The following is a 12826-nucleotide window of genomic DNA, read 5'->3' as shown; positions in this document are numbered from 1 at the left end:
CAGTGTCACTCCCTGTGCACCAGCTTTTCTGGGTAGAAAGAAACTGAACCCACGGAATCTGTTTGATTGGCTCGTGCAGGGAGGGTGTGGAGGGAGGAGCTGCTGTGGGGACAGGTCACGGCTTCTGGTCCTGACCAACGCCAACCCACGTCCCCAGGAAACACAGGGTGAGTTTGTTAGGAAGATTTTTATTTAAAGCACAGCATTTGTGCTTCCAGTTGTTAGAAATCAATACAGGAAGAGTTTAGATGGTTCCTTTGCTTGGCCTTCACCTTCCAGCTCTGTCACCACTTCTGTGTCCTGTTCATTGCAATTACTTACACTGCAGCTGGAGTGACCTGAGCCAGGAGCCTGGTTTAGTGAGGGTTAGTGCTGGAGGGCACTGGTGTGGCTGGGCCCTGGGGCAGAGCTGCTCCAGTGTGGGTCTGGATGAACCCCAAGGATGAGCAGAAGCGAGTCCATGTCCTCCCAGCGAGGCTGTGGGTGATGGTGCTGGTGGCTTTGTGCTGTGGGGACATCAGCTGGAAGCATCATCAGAGACCACAGAGTAGCATCCGTGCCACCTGCTCCTGCCTGTTGCTGCCAGCACGTGCTGGTCCCAGAGTGAGATGGTGGTGGCACGTGAGGCTCCGAGCCACCGAGACTGGCGTCAGCTGGCCCAGGGTGGCCGGGGGCTGTGCTGCCCACCCTTACGTGTGGTCGGCCACTTGGCTGGTGGCCGCGTTGCTGCCGAGCCCCTTCCAGGCGCGGAAGCTGAAGAAGGTGCTGGCCCCGTAGGTGATCATCACCAGGCAGGAGAAGAACTGGAAGAGGAGCAGGGCCCGTGGGTCAGCATGGGGGCTGCCCGGCCCCGCCACCCCCCCTCCCCGCCCGCCCCACTCACAGCGGCCGCCGCGCGCCGGTTGTAGTCCCACTGCCGCCAGGACGTGGGCCGCGCGGCCGCCGCGCACGCCGCGAAGGCGCTGAGGTACAGGACGGTGGCCACGGCGTGGAAGATCATCAGCTGGGGGAGGCAAAGAGGAGGCGTGAGGGGGTGGGATGAGGGATGAGCAGAAGGCTCCGTTTCACATCCCTTCCCCGGGAGAAGCGGAGGAAAAGGGTCCAGCCCCTCATGCTGGGGGGGGGAACCTCAGGGGCAAATGATGTTAAAGGCACCCGAGGGTGGGCTGAGATGTTTCTGGTTGAGACCACAACCACAGCAGTGAGGGAGTGGCTGTCACTGTCCAGTCCTGGGGTCCCCAGTTCCAGAGGGACAGGGATCTACTGGAGAGAGTCCAAGGGAGGCTACAAGGATGAGGAAGGGACTGGAACACCTGCCCTATGAGGAGAGGCTGAGAGACCTGGGGCTGTTCAGTCTGGAGAGGAGAAGCCTGAGGGGGGATCTAATGAATGTCTATCAATCCATGAGGGCAGCAAGAAGGCAGGACAAGCTCTTGTCACTTGTGCCCTGGGACAGGACCAGGGGCAATGGATTCAAACTGGAGCCCAGGAAGTTCCACCTGAACATGAGGAAGAACTTCTTTCCTGTGAGGGTGACAGAGCCCTGGGACAGGCTGCCCAGAGAGGTTGTGTCCTTCTCTGCAGACTTTCCAGACCTGTCTGGATGCCTTTCTGAGTGACCTGCCCTAGTTTTGGTCCTGCTCTGGCAGGGGTGTTGGACTCGGTGGTCTCTGGAGGTCCCTTCCAACCCCTGACATGCTGTGATCCTGTGATTCTGATTTTCTGGATTAATCCAGGGCTCCCTGTTTCAAACATTTCTAATCAACTGAGGGCAGAATGAATCAATGACATCTTGCAAAGTGCAGGGGACTTTGTTCCATCACCCCGGGGAGCCTGGTCCTCTCAGAGCATCTCCCCAGGATTTTTCCCTCTTGGGACCCCCCCCCTTGATCTCTCTCAGCTACATACCACGAGGGGCCAGGGGATCATGTAGAGCTTCAGCTGCAGCTGCAGAAGGTAAGCCATGAAGAAAAGGACTGTCAGTATCCAGAAGAAGATGGACACGAACAACACCCAGCTGTACACCGCGTGGAGGTGGTACGTTGTGTTGGCAATGAGAGCCCACACCAGTAAACCCAGCACCTGTGGGTGGAACAGGAACAGGTTCAGGTGGGGGTTCCTGCAGGTGGGAGGCAGCGCATTGCCCATGGGGGTGGGCCCACCAGCACCCACAGCAGCCGGTCACCCTGGCTGCAGCAAAGTGGGGCCACAGGAGAGCCACAGAGCTGGGGGACAGCTCAGGACAGGGAGCCCCCCTGGGATCCTCCTTGCTCGGGTTTGGGGTCACCCCCCATTGCTGCTGCCCCAGGAGCTGGGATGTCCTGCAAGGCAGGACAGGTGAAACCAGAGCGTCCTCACCACCACAGGTCCCTTCTCACCCAGGAGCCCCATGCCCAGTCTAAGCAGGTGCTGGCTCAGCATTAGGGACATTCCATGGACTGGGAGACAACTGGAGTGGGGGCTCCTGGGGCCCCAGCTCAGCTTTGCCCTCCCCAAGATACAGAGAGAGAAAGGAAAGAAAGGAAAGAAAGGAAAGAAAGGAAAGAAAGGAAGAAAGGAAGAGAGAAAGAAAGAAAGAAAGAGAGAAAGAGAGAAAGAAGAAGAGAGAATGGATAAAGAAAAAAGAGAGAAAGAATAAGAGAGAGAAAGATAAAAGAGAGAAAGAGAGAAAGATGGAGAAGAAAGAGAAGAAAGAAAGAAAGAAAGAAAGAAAGAAAGAAAGAAAGAAAGAAGAAGAAAGAAAGAAAAGAGAGAAAAGAAAGAAAGAAAAGAAAAGAAAGAAAGAAAGAAAGAAAAGAAAGAAAAGAAAGAAAGAAAGAAGAAAGAAAGAAAGAAAGAAAGAAAGAAAAGAAAAAAGAAGAAAGAAAAAAAGAAAGAAAGAAGAAGAAAGAAAGAAGAAAAAGAAAGAGAAAGAAAAAGAAAGAAAGAAAGAAAGAAAAGAAAGAAAGAAAGAAAAAGAAAAGAAAGAAAGAAAGAAAGAAAGAAAGAAGAAAGAAAGAAGAAAGAAAGAAAAGAAAGAAAGAAAGAGAGAAAGAGAGAAAGAGAGAAAGAGAGAGAGAGAGAGAGAGAGAAAGAAAAAGAAAGAAAGAAAGAAAGAAAGAAAGAAAGAAAGAAAGAAAGAAAGAAAGAAAGAAAAGAAAGAAAGAAAGAAAGAAAGAAAGAAAGAAAGAAAGAAAGAAAGAAAGAAAGAAAGAAAGAAAGAAAGAAAGAAAGAAAGAAAGAAAGAAAGAAAGAAAGAAAGAAAGAAAGAAAGAAAGAAAGAAAGAAAGAAAGAAAGAAAGAAAGAAAGAAAGAAAGAAAGAAAGAAAGAAAGAAAAGAAAGAAAGAAGAAAGAAAAGCTTCTTGGCTTCTTCCCACTGCTTGGGCTGGTTCACCCCTCCTGTTTGTGCAGGTTCTGGGTTCATCCTTCACTGCTGAGCAACTGCAGCATCATGTGTCTGCAGAGGGATTCATGGACACACAGGTGGGTGAGGCTGGGTCTGCTCAAGGAGCAATCAGCCCAGGCAGAACGTTTCCTGCCCTCCCTGCAGCCCCCAGCACAGCACCTCCCTGGCAGGCAGGGATGGAAGAGTTCCAGGTATCATTTCATTTTTTTCTTTTTTCCTTCCCTGTGCTGCATCTGTCCCTGATCTCTGGGTCTTTTCCCAAAGATCCAGGGAGCAGGCTCCTTCTCCAGCATCTCCTCCTCAGGGAACTGCCTGGAGCAGCCATGGCAGGTGATTTATTTTGAAGGCCCCTAGTCCATGATGGGACACGTAGTGATGGGGCCTGGAAAAGGAAGGTGGTTGCAAAGGAAATGGCACTTTCTGTGATTTTCCTCGTTGGTTCTGCAGCCTCAAGCACAGCCCCTGCACCAGGACACAGAGGCAGGTCTGGCAGCCACCACCAGCTGCTGGTGGCCTCAGCTCCACCATCCTGCATCCCAGCTGCACCAGAGCAGGGAGCCTTGCACCCACTTCCCGGGAGGCAAGGAGGGTCCAACCCTACATCTTCCACATTTCCTGGCACAATCGAACATCCCAGGGAGATCCCCATGGCAAGGCTGTGGTGGGGCCATGCCTCAAATGCAGCCGTGGCATCTTCTGGTTGCCAGTTGGGGCTGGGATCTGGGCAGAGCCAGTGAAGCCACCTCCTGCTCTCCCCTCTGCTTGGGCAGGGGAACCACGGAGCCATCTCCCACCGGTGGGAAGGAGAAGGGCTCTTTGGAAAGCTGCTCTGCCCCTGCCCCAGCCCTCAGTGCTTATTGTCCAGGAAGAAACACAAAGGCCTTTGTCCTGCCCCCGTCCAACGCCCTGGTGCTCGCCTGTCCCAACAATGCCCTCTTGTCTGGCAGGACCATTTCCAACACTCGTGATCCCAAAATAGGGTCTTGGTGGACAGGAGCTAGGAGAGCATGTTTTACAGGACCAGCAATGGGCTGGGGAGGTGGGAACAGGGGGTTGAAGGGCCCCTTCTGCTGCTCGTGGCTCTGTCTCTCTTTCCTGATGCTCCTGCAGGACACCCCCTGGCAGCACCATTCCCGGTCCCTTCCTGGAGGATTTAATCCTGTGTCACCACCAGCTCAGCCACACCCAGGGGGTCCCTTCCAACCCCTCATACTCTGTGACTGTGAAATCTGAAGCCGGGAGCCAGGTTCACACACCGGCTGTTTCACAGCAGCTGCTCGGGCACGTCCCACTGCCACCCCCAGCAGGCTGCCCCGCGGGCAGGGGACAAGCAGGGGACAGCACCGTGGGCAAACACTGGGGCAGGTCATGGGTGGGTGGCCCCACGAGCAGCTGAACCCCCACCCCTGCGTGCACATGGACCACTCGAGGTGCCAGGTCCCAAAAGAAAGGAGCTGCAAGAGCTGACTCCTGGGTTGCCTCCGGCACTGGAGAGAGACTTGGCGCTGCTGCTGGTTTGGATGGTGCAAAGACCTTGGGGGGGCATTCAGGGAATGCCCCACGCCCCTCAGCTGGGACCCCCGTGCTTCATCCAGCCCCCCCGGGCGCTGCCAGGATGGGACCCGCAGGGATGGATGCACAGGCGGCTCATCCCGGGCTGGGAGCTGAGCCCCGCTGCAACCGACAGAGCGGCCAGATCCTCCCCCGGCTTTAGAGAGGGGTGCAGGAGAGAGGGACCTCAGGGTTAGAGATGAATTAGGGATAGAGGGCGAGGACGGGGCGGGACGGCAGCCGCAGGGAACCTGCCTCCTGCAGCCGGGACAAGGAAGACAAGCGGCCCCCCCCCCCCCGGCGCCCCCTCCGCGGTACTCACGGCCTGGGTGCCCATCAGCAGCCCCAGCGGGGAGAGCAGGAAGGAGGTGTCCGGGGCGGGCAGGGCGGCCGAGGGGCCCGGGGGGCCGCGGAGGTTCCGCACCCCGCCGAGTCCCGCCATCCCGCGGCCACCGGGGCGGCCCCGCAGCGGCCCCCGCCCCCCGGGCGTGGCGGGAGGGTCCTGCCCGTCCCCACCCCCGGCCCGGCCGCATCATCCCGGGCTGGGGGGGTTCCCCCGGACCCCGGCCCGCCCTGCCCCGTGGGTCCCCAGTCCCGGCCCCGTCTCCCCGCTCCCCTCCCGGCGCTCCGGGGGGACCCCCCGGCGGGAGGAGCCCCCGGCCCCTCGGTTGAGCCCAGCCCGGGCAGCACCGGGGGGCTCGGCAGCTCCTGCCCGCCTTGGTGCCCACCCGCCCCCGGCGCCTGGTTGTTCCTCCCGCGGGCAGGACCTCGCACCTCTCCTTGTTCAGCGCGGCGGGGTGGGAGGGTCCTGCACAGCCCCTGCGCTGCCGGGAGCGGGGACGGCTCCAGCCGGGCCGGGCTGCTCAGAGCCCCGTGTGTCCTGACCTGGAATGGTCCCAGGGACGAGGCACCTACGGCCTCTGGGCAACCCGTGTCTCACCGGCCCCACCGCACAACGTTTCTTCCTGACATCTCGTCTGACTCTCCCCTCTTTCAGTTTCAAACCATCCCCCGGTCACGTCACTGCAGGCCCTGCTAAAAAGTCTGTCCCCATCGCTCGTATTGTCCCCGTCTCTCTTATTGTCCCCCTTCAAGTATTGAAAGCCTCCAGGAAGGTCTCCCCGGAGCCTCCTCCAGGCTGGACAAGCCCAGCTCCCTCAGCCTGTCCTCACAGGAGAGGAGCTCCAGCCCTCTGGTCGTTTTTGTGGCCTCACACCAACAGGTCCACCCAGAGAAGAGCCCCTGTACAGCCCCAGCTGAGGCCAAACCTCCTCCCCCTGCTCCTGGAGAAGGGCTGGCTGGAGAAGGCCTTGCTGAGCCCTGTCCTGGGGAGGAGGAGGTTGTGCATGGAAAGGGCTCCTGATTTGTGCCATCACTGACTTGTCTTACTGAGCTCTGTTCCCCATCTTCCTGCTTCCCCCCTTCTCCTAGTTAGAATGTAGAAAATCAGCCCAATTGAGTGAAGAATCCAACTTGCTAAGGGCAATCCAGGTAAGGCTTGTGCTTCTGTGCAGTCCTCACAGAGCAGGATGGCTCCTGTCCATCTTCTGCACCAGAGACTTTGGAAGGTACCACAGGATTCCCCACTGCAGGACCCTTGGTGCCACGTCTCTGAGGTGGAAGGAGGGTGTGAGGGAGTTCACCTTGTGTCCCATCGGCCTCCTCAAGCGCCATCAGATGTGAGAAGGAGAACAGCAGTGAAAGGGAAGGGGGCAACAAGTCTATGTCATTGTGCAGCCATGAGGGGAGAGGAGAGGAAGACTTGAGTGTGGAGGGGAGCTGAAGATCAGAGAGGGCATGGGAAGAGATGAAGAAGTTCAGAGGGGAGAGCAAGAGCAGCACAGAACCTCTGGCTTGTTGTTCCTGTGGATCTTGTGCCGCCAGAATTACCTTTGATGACCTTCTCATCAGCTGATGTCGCTGCTTCCCCGTGTGAGTCGGTTCCCAGATGAGGCCTCAGCTGTGCTGCAGCCAGGAGGTCCCGCTGGCTGGTGGAGAAGAGCTTCAGTGAACACCCTTTCCTCCGGGAGGTGTGCACGGCTGGGCTGTGCTTGCCAGGCATGGGGGCTGAGGGATCAAAGGTGCAGCCACGACCAAGTGTCTCAGGCCGTCCTCTCCCTGGAGGAGATGCCCAGGGGGCTTTGGGAGCTCACCCACCATGTGGAGAGGTGCAGGAGCATCCTGGGGGCATGCCAGCACTCCCAGATTTGTCCCAAACTGAGGCCAAGGTTGGACACGGGGAACAATTTCTTCCCGCAGAGGGTTGTTTTTGTCTGTTTGCTGGGTATAATCAGCAAAAGGCCTCTGCTGGCTTGAAAGGCATTTTATTTAGTCTGATGTGGGGGGAGAAGACAAGCCATTCTCCACAGAGAATTCCTAGAGGTGTCTCAGCTTATAAAGGGAAGGCAAAAGTTAAACGAGCAGGTACAAAGATCCCGCCTTTGGGAGCAGGTTTTGCTCTGGGAGCAGGGAAGAGGAAGAGCAGCCATGGCCAGCAGAGCCTGCAGGCAGCAGCAGAGATGGCCCCAGGCTGGGGACACAGAGGGGCTGTGCCTGCTGCCTGTGCTGCCCACACGCCTTGGGTGGCAGGGCTGACACAAGCCATGGCTGGCCCGGGCGGCGGCCACCACCGTGTCAGAAGGGGCCACGACCCCCCAGCTCCAGGATGGTTTCCATGGAGATCAAGGCATGGCAGCAGGAGCAGAGCAGGGCTGCAGGTGCTGCCGGTGCAGGGCCGGGTGTCTCCCCCACAGGAGAAGGAAGGCAGGTGAGGGAGCAGGGAGGGATGAGCAGCTGCTCTTGCGCCAGCACTTCCAGGGATGGGGCAGCCACAGCTTCCCTGGGCATTTCTTCCTCATGTCTAACTTAAATCTCCCTTCTTCCAGTTTTAGTCACCAGTTCAAAACACAAGCAAGGGAGGGGACTGATGGGAATGGAGACAGGAAGGTCAGAGCTGCCCAAGGAGATCTGGCCAGTCCCATCTGTGCCTACAACAACCTGTGTCTGGGGCATCTCACAGCTCCCCTACAACCATCCCTAGAAGACACCCCCTGGCCATGTGCAACAGCCCAAGTGTGGCCCAGGACCTGCCTGAGGGGGTTGTCGCCCACGGGCACTTGCACAGGATCCTCCGAGCGGCTCCTCGTGTCCCGTGGCAGCGCAGCCCCAGGGCCAGGCCCTCTCCTCCCAGTCCCTCGGGGCTCAGGGCACCAGAGATGGCCCCTCTCCAGGGACAGGGCGGGGGGACGGGGAAAGGGCCCCCGCAACACTTGGCCATGGGCAGCTCCTGGAGGGAGCGCCGGGAGACCCGGCACAGGACGGCTGCACCTCCCTGCCCCTGCGGGATGGCGGGATGCTTTGCCCCCTCTCTGCCCCTGCTGGGCACAGGGGCTGCCCCCTTGCAGGGAGCCACCTGGGGGGCCTGAGGAACCCTGACCCTTCTGGAACACTGCCCTGCCATCTCCTCCAGGGATGAGGATGGGGCCACAGCCCAGCACACACGGGGAGGTGCAGGGCAGCCCCTGGCCCAAGGGCAGCACAAGGGCACAGGGGGGTGACCCCCAGGAAAGGGGCCCTTCACCCCCCCACCCTCCTCCTTCTCCCAGACAAAGCCACCTTTGGGGTCACCCCCCCAGCTCCCAGAACAGCCACAATTGGCCACGTGCATCCCCATCACAGTGGCCTCCTGACACCAGAATGGCCCTGCCTGCTGGGACCCCGGGCTGCCCACAGTGCCCCCTCAGCTGCCAGGCAGTCACTTGCCAACATGGCTTGTGGACAGGCAGGACAGAGTGGCCAGCAGGGTGGCAACCCAGCCGGGAGCCGGGGGCAGCAGGGGCAGCAAGAGGAGGTGGAGACTGAGCCGGGCGGCTCATGGTGCCAAGTCTGGGAAGGTGAGCCCAGGGCAAGAGAGGGAAGAGCCGATGGAAGTGGATACATCAGAGGAGAGGGAAGAGCTGATGGAAGTGGATACATCAGAGGAGAGGGAAGAGCCAATGGAAGTGGATACATCAGAGCAGAGGGAAGAGCTGATGGAAGTGGACCAAGTGAAGATGAAGAGCAGCCATGGACGTGGCCCCACCTCCAGCAGGTGCCCCCAGCAGCACAACCCCAGGGCTGTGCACCCAGACTCTGCACCGTGGCGGGGCAGGAGCGCCCGGCCAGCGCCGAACCGCCGGGCCAGCCCCCCTGCCCCCCGCTCGCCCCTGCCTAGGGCTGATTCCCAGGGGGCTCCACCACCTGCCCTGTGGCTCCCCAGCTGCCCTTAAGAAGCCAGGGGTGACACCAGCTGCTGTCCTTGGGGGATGACACCCGCACCCCTGGGGGTGACACCCGCACCCCCTCAGGCTCCCTCCCCCCCCGCGGCGCTCCCGGACACTCGGCAAGGACACAGCGGGCGGGCTTTGTGCAGTAGGGTCAGGATGGCCGAGCGGTCTAAGGCGCTGCGTTCAGGTCGCAGTCTCCCCTGGAGGCGTGGGTTCGAATCCCACTTCTGACATCGCCTTTTTGTGCCGTGGTGAGACCACTTTTCGCTCGGAGGGAGCGGGCGGCGGGTTAAAAAAAAAAACAACACACTCCACGTGTGTGTTTCCGATAAGGTAATGATCTGTAATTAAAAAAGTGACTCGTACCGGAGAAAAAAAGGATCATGCTATGTCAGAAGTGGGATTCGAACCCACGCCTCCAGGGGAGACTGCGACCTGAACGCAGCGCCTTAGACCGCTCGGCCATCCTGACAGGGCTGCGGGGCGGGCTGTGCCCCGCACCCACGGCCCTTCCCGCACCGCCCGCCGCGCGCCCCGCGGTGCTTGTAGCTCGCGCCGTGCGTGCCCGGGGCCGTGACGCGTCCTCCCGGGGCAAAAACCTTCCCCGAGGCCGCACCGCGGTGTCCCTGCCCCTGGTCTCCCTGCCGCGGGGACGCAGCGCAACCGGCAGCACCGCGTCCCCCCGCGACGGAACGATCCCGGGGAAATCCCGCCGGGAGCGGGGCCGCGGGGAGGCGGGCAGAGTCCCGGGCCCCGCTGGCACTGCCGAGCGCTGGGAAGCGGGGAGAGGAAACTCCACGGCCCTTCACGGCGGGCACCTGCTTGTTTATGTATTGGAAAAGGGACAAGAAATACCCAAAAGTGTCCCTCTGAGGATGTGAGGGGGGACAGCTCTTCCCGGGCCGGCTGCTGAGAAGTCAGCCCTTGCATTCCTCTACAGAGAATCACAAACCCTCCCAGCACCTCTTGGCAGCTCCTGCTGCTTCTGGGGAGTACATCCAACGTTGGGTTTGTACAAAATGTGGTATTATGTGTTCTGGAGAAGTGGGGGCTGCCAGGGGCTGAAGGAGCTGCCGGAAGATCTGGCACTGAGCAGGGATGGGAAGTGGCTGCACACCCCAGCTGCAGCGGGGTGGGGAACAGCCATGGGAGAAGAAAAAGGGTCTCCTCTACCTGTAAAGCAGATAAACCGAGACGAGACCAGCCAAGGGCCAGGGCTCGCTGTGGGCAGCACTGCCAATGTTGGCAAAAATCAGAACACTGGTTATGGCGTGTGTATTGTGTGATTGGCTACACCCTGGGAGCCCCAGGATTGTGTATGTGCAGGTGTGAGTGCTGTTTACACTCACAGAATCACAGAATCACACAGAATCACAGAATCTTAGGGGTTGGAAGGGACCTGGAAAGATCATCCAGTCCAACCCCCCTGCCAGAGCAGGACCAAAGCCAGGGCAGGTCACTCAGAAAGGCATCCAGACAGGTCTGGAAAGTCTCCAGAGAAGGAGACTCCACAGCCTCTCTGGGCAGCCTGTCCCAGGGCTCTGTCACCCTCACAGGAAAGAAGTTTTTTCTGATGTTTACATGGAGCCTCCTGTGCTCCAGTTTACACCCACTGCCCCTTGTCCTATCACAGGACATCACTGAAAAAAGCCTGGCTCTGTCCTCCTGACACTCATCCTTAACATATTTGTAATCATTGATGAGGTCACCCCTCAGTCTCCTTTTCTCCAAACTAAAGAGATCCAGCTCCCTCAGCCTTTCCTCATCAGGGAGATGTTCCACTCCCTTAATCATCCTTGTGGCTCTGCGCTGGACTCTTTCCAGCAGTTCCCTGTCCTTCTGGAACTGAGGGGCCCAGAACTGGACACAACACTCCAGATGTGGCCTCACCGATGCAGAACAGAGGGGGAGGAGAACCTCTCTTGACCTACTAACCACCCCTTTTCTAATATACCCCAGGATCCGTTGGCCTTCTTGGCCACAAGGGCACATGGCTGGTTCATGGTCATCCTCCTGTCCACCAGGACCCCCAGGTTCCTTTCTCCTACCCTGCTCTCCAACCTGTACTGGTCCATAGGGTTGTTCTTCCCCAGATGCAAGACTCTGCACTTGCCCTTGTTGGATTTCATCAAGTTTCTCCCCGCCCAACTCTCCAGCCTGTCCAGGTCTCACTGAATGGCAGCACAGCCTTCTGGTGTGTCAGCCACTCCTCCCAGTTTAGGGTGGTCATCAGCAAACTTGCTGAGGCCACACTCTGTTCCCTCATCCAGGTCCTTGATGAAAATATTGAACAGCACTGGTCCCAGTACCAACCTCTGAGGGACTCCACTAGTCACAGGCCTCCAACTAGATTCTGCCCCATTGACCACAACTCTCTGACTTCTTCCTTTCAACCAATTCATGATCAGCCTCACTACCTGATCACCAAGCCCATATTTCCTCAGCTTATCTACAAGGATGCTGTGGGAGACAGTGTCAAATGCTTTACTGAAATCAATATAAACCACATCTCCTGCCCTACCATCATCTATCCACCTAGTTACTTCCTCATAGAAGGCCATAAGTTTGGTCAAACATGACTTTCCCTTGGTAAAACCATGTTGACTGCTCTTGATGACCCCCTCATCCTTGATATGCCTAGAGATAGTGCCAAGGACAAGTTGTTCCATCACCTTTCCAGGGATGGAGGTGAGGCTGACCGGTCTATAGTTACCCGGGTCCTCCTTCTTGCCCTTCCTGTAGACTGGTGTGACATTTGCTACCCTCCAGTCCTCAGGCACCTCTCCTGTTGCCCACAACTTGCCAAAGATGATGGAGAGTGGCCCAGCAATGACCTCCACCAGCTCCCTCAGCACCCATGGGTGTCTTCCATCTTGACCCATCAATTTATAGATGTCCAGATTGCTTAATTGATCCCTGACCCAATCCTCATCTACCAAAGCAAACTCCTCTTTCATCCTGACTTCCTCTGGGGCTTTAGGGATCTGAGGCCCCTGGGGAGAGTCTGCAGGAGTAAAGACAGAGGCAAACAAGGCACCAGCACCTCTGCCTTCCTTATATCCTCTGTCACCAGGGCACCCACCTCATTCAGCAGCGGGCCTGTGTTGCCTCTGGTGTTAGTTCTATCTGCAATGACTTTGAAGAAGCCCTTTCTGTTGTCTTTGACCTCACTAGCAAGGTTTAGTTCCAAGGAGGCCTTAGCTGTCCTTATTGCCTCCCTACATCCTCTGACAACACTCTGGGTACCCTGGTTGCTTATTCTCAGTTCCCACTGTAAAAGTATATAAGGGGGCATCTTCTCCTAATAAACGATTCCATTGCTCCTCACCCTGGAGTCCGTGTCTCAGCACCCAGAGAGCTGCTGCAGCCAAACCCCTCAGCCAGGGAGCCCCAGAGGTGGCCCAGGGCAGGGCCCGGCTGCCAGGCACACGCTCCTCGGGGCCTTGATTTAAGCCTTCCCCAGAAACGGCTTGTGCTTGAAATCCTGGAGAGAGATCCCTGCGGAGCCTGCCTGCCCTGCTGAGCGCTCAGGGGGGCTGCTCCTGGCCGGGGCTGCAAGCTGGGGGAGCAGCCCGAGGGGGGAGGGCTGAGCCGTGGGGACGGAAAGGGAAGAAAGCCACATCC

General features: G+C 58.2%; 1 protein-coding gene and 2 non-coding genes across 3 annotated transcripts; 1 reads left to right on the top strand and 2 right to left on the bottom strand.

The window, feature by feature from the left end:
• Window positions 1-172: 172 nt before the first annotated feature.
• PLLP (plasmolipin) lies at window positions 173-5365 on the bottom strand. Its single transcript, XM_051629421.1, has 4 exons — window positions 5260-5365; window positions 1909-2082; window positions 884-1003; window positions 173-803 (listed from the first exon to the last, which is right to left on the bottom strand). The coding sequence occupies exons 1-4, from the start codon at window positions 5272-5274 to the stop codon at window positions 690-692; spliced, it is 423 nt and encodes a 140-aa protein (XP_051485381.1). The 5' UTR covers window positions 5275-5365; the 3' UTR covers window positions 173-689.
• Window positions 5366-9352: 3987 nt separating this feature from the next.
• Window positions 9353-9435, top strand: TRNAL-CAG (transfer RNA leucine (anticodon CAG)). The gene has a single exon. It is a non-coding gene; the product is annotated as a tRNA-Leu (tRNA).
• Window positions 9436-9591: 156 nt separating this feature from the next.
• TRNAL-CAG (transfer RNA leucine (anticodon CAG)) lies at window positions 9592-9674 on the bottom strand. The gene has a single exon. It is a non-coding gene; the product is annotated as a tRNA-Leu (tRNA).
• Between the last annotated feature and the right edge of the window lie 3152 nt (window positions 9675-12826).

The sequence above is a fragment of the Apus apus genome, chromosome 11 (genome assembly GCF_020740795.1).
Source record: "Apus apus isolate bApuApu2 chromosome 11, bApuApu2.pri.cur, whole genome shotgun sequence".
In the NCBI taxonomy this organism is placed as follows: domain Eukaryota; kingdom Metazoa; phylum Chordata; class Aves; order Apodiformes; family Apodidae; genus Apus; species Apus apus.
Note: the sequence above shows the minus strand (reverse complement) of the source record. Positions and strands in the feature narration are given on the sequence as shown.

Excerpts from the sequence above, each read along its gene's own strand:
- PLLP (XM_051629421.1), bottom strand. Across the intron at positions 1,004-1,908 it reads TGATCCCCTGGCCCCTCGTG|CTGATGATCTTCCACGCCGT; the intron begins GTATGTAGCTGA and ends TGCCTCCCCCAG. Across the intron at positions 804-883 it reads ACCGGCGCGCGGCGGCCGCT|TTCTTCTCCTGCCTGGTGAT; the intron begins GTGAGTGGGGCG and ends CTCCTCTTCCAG.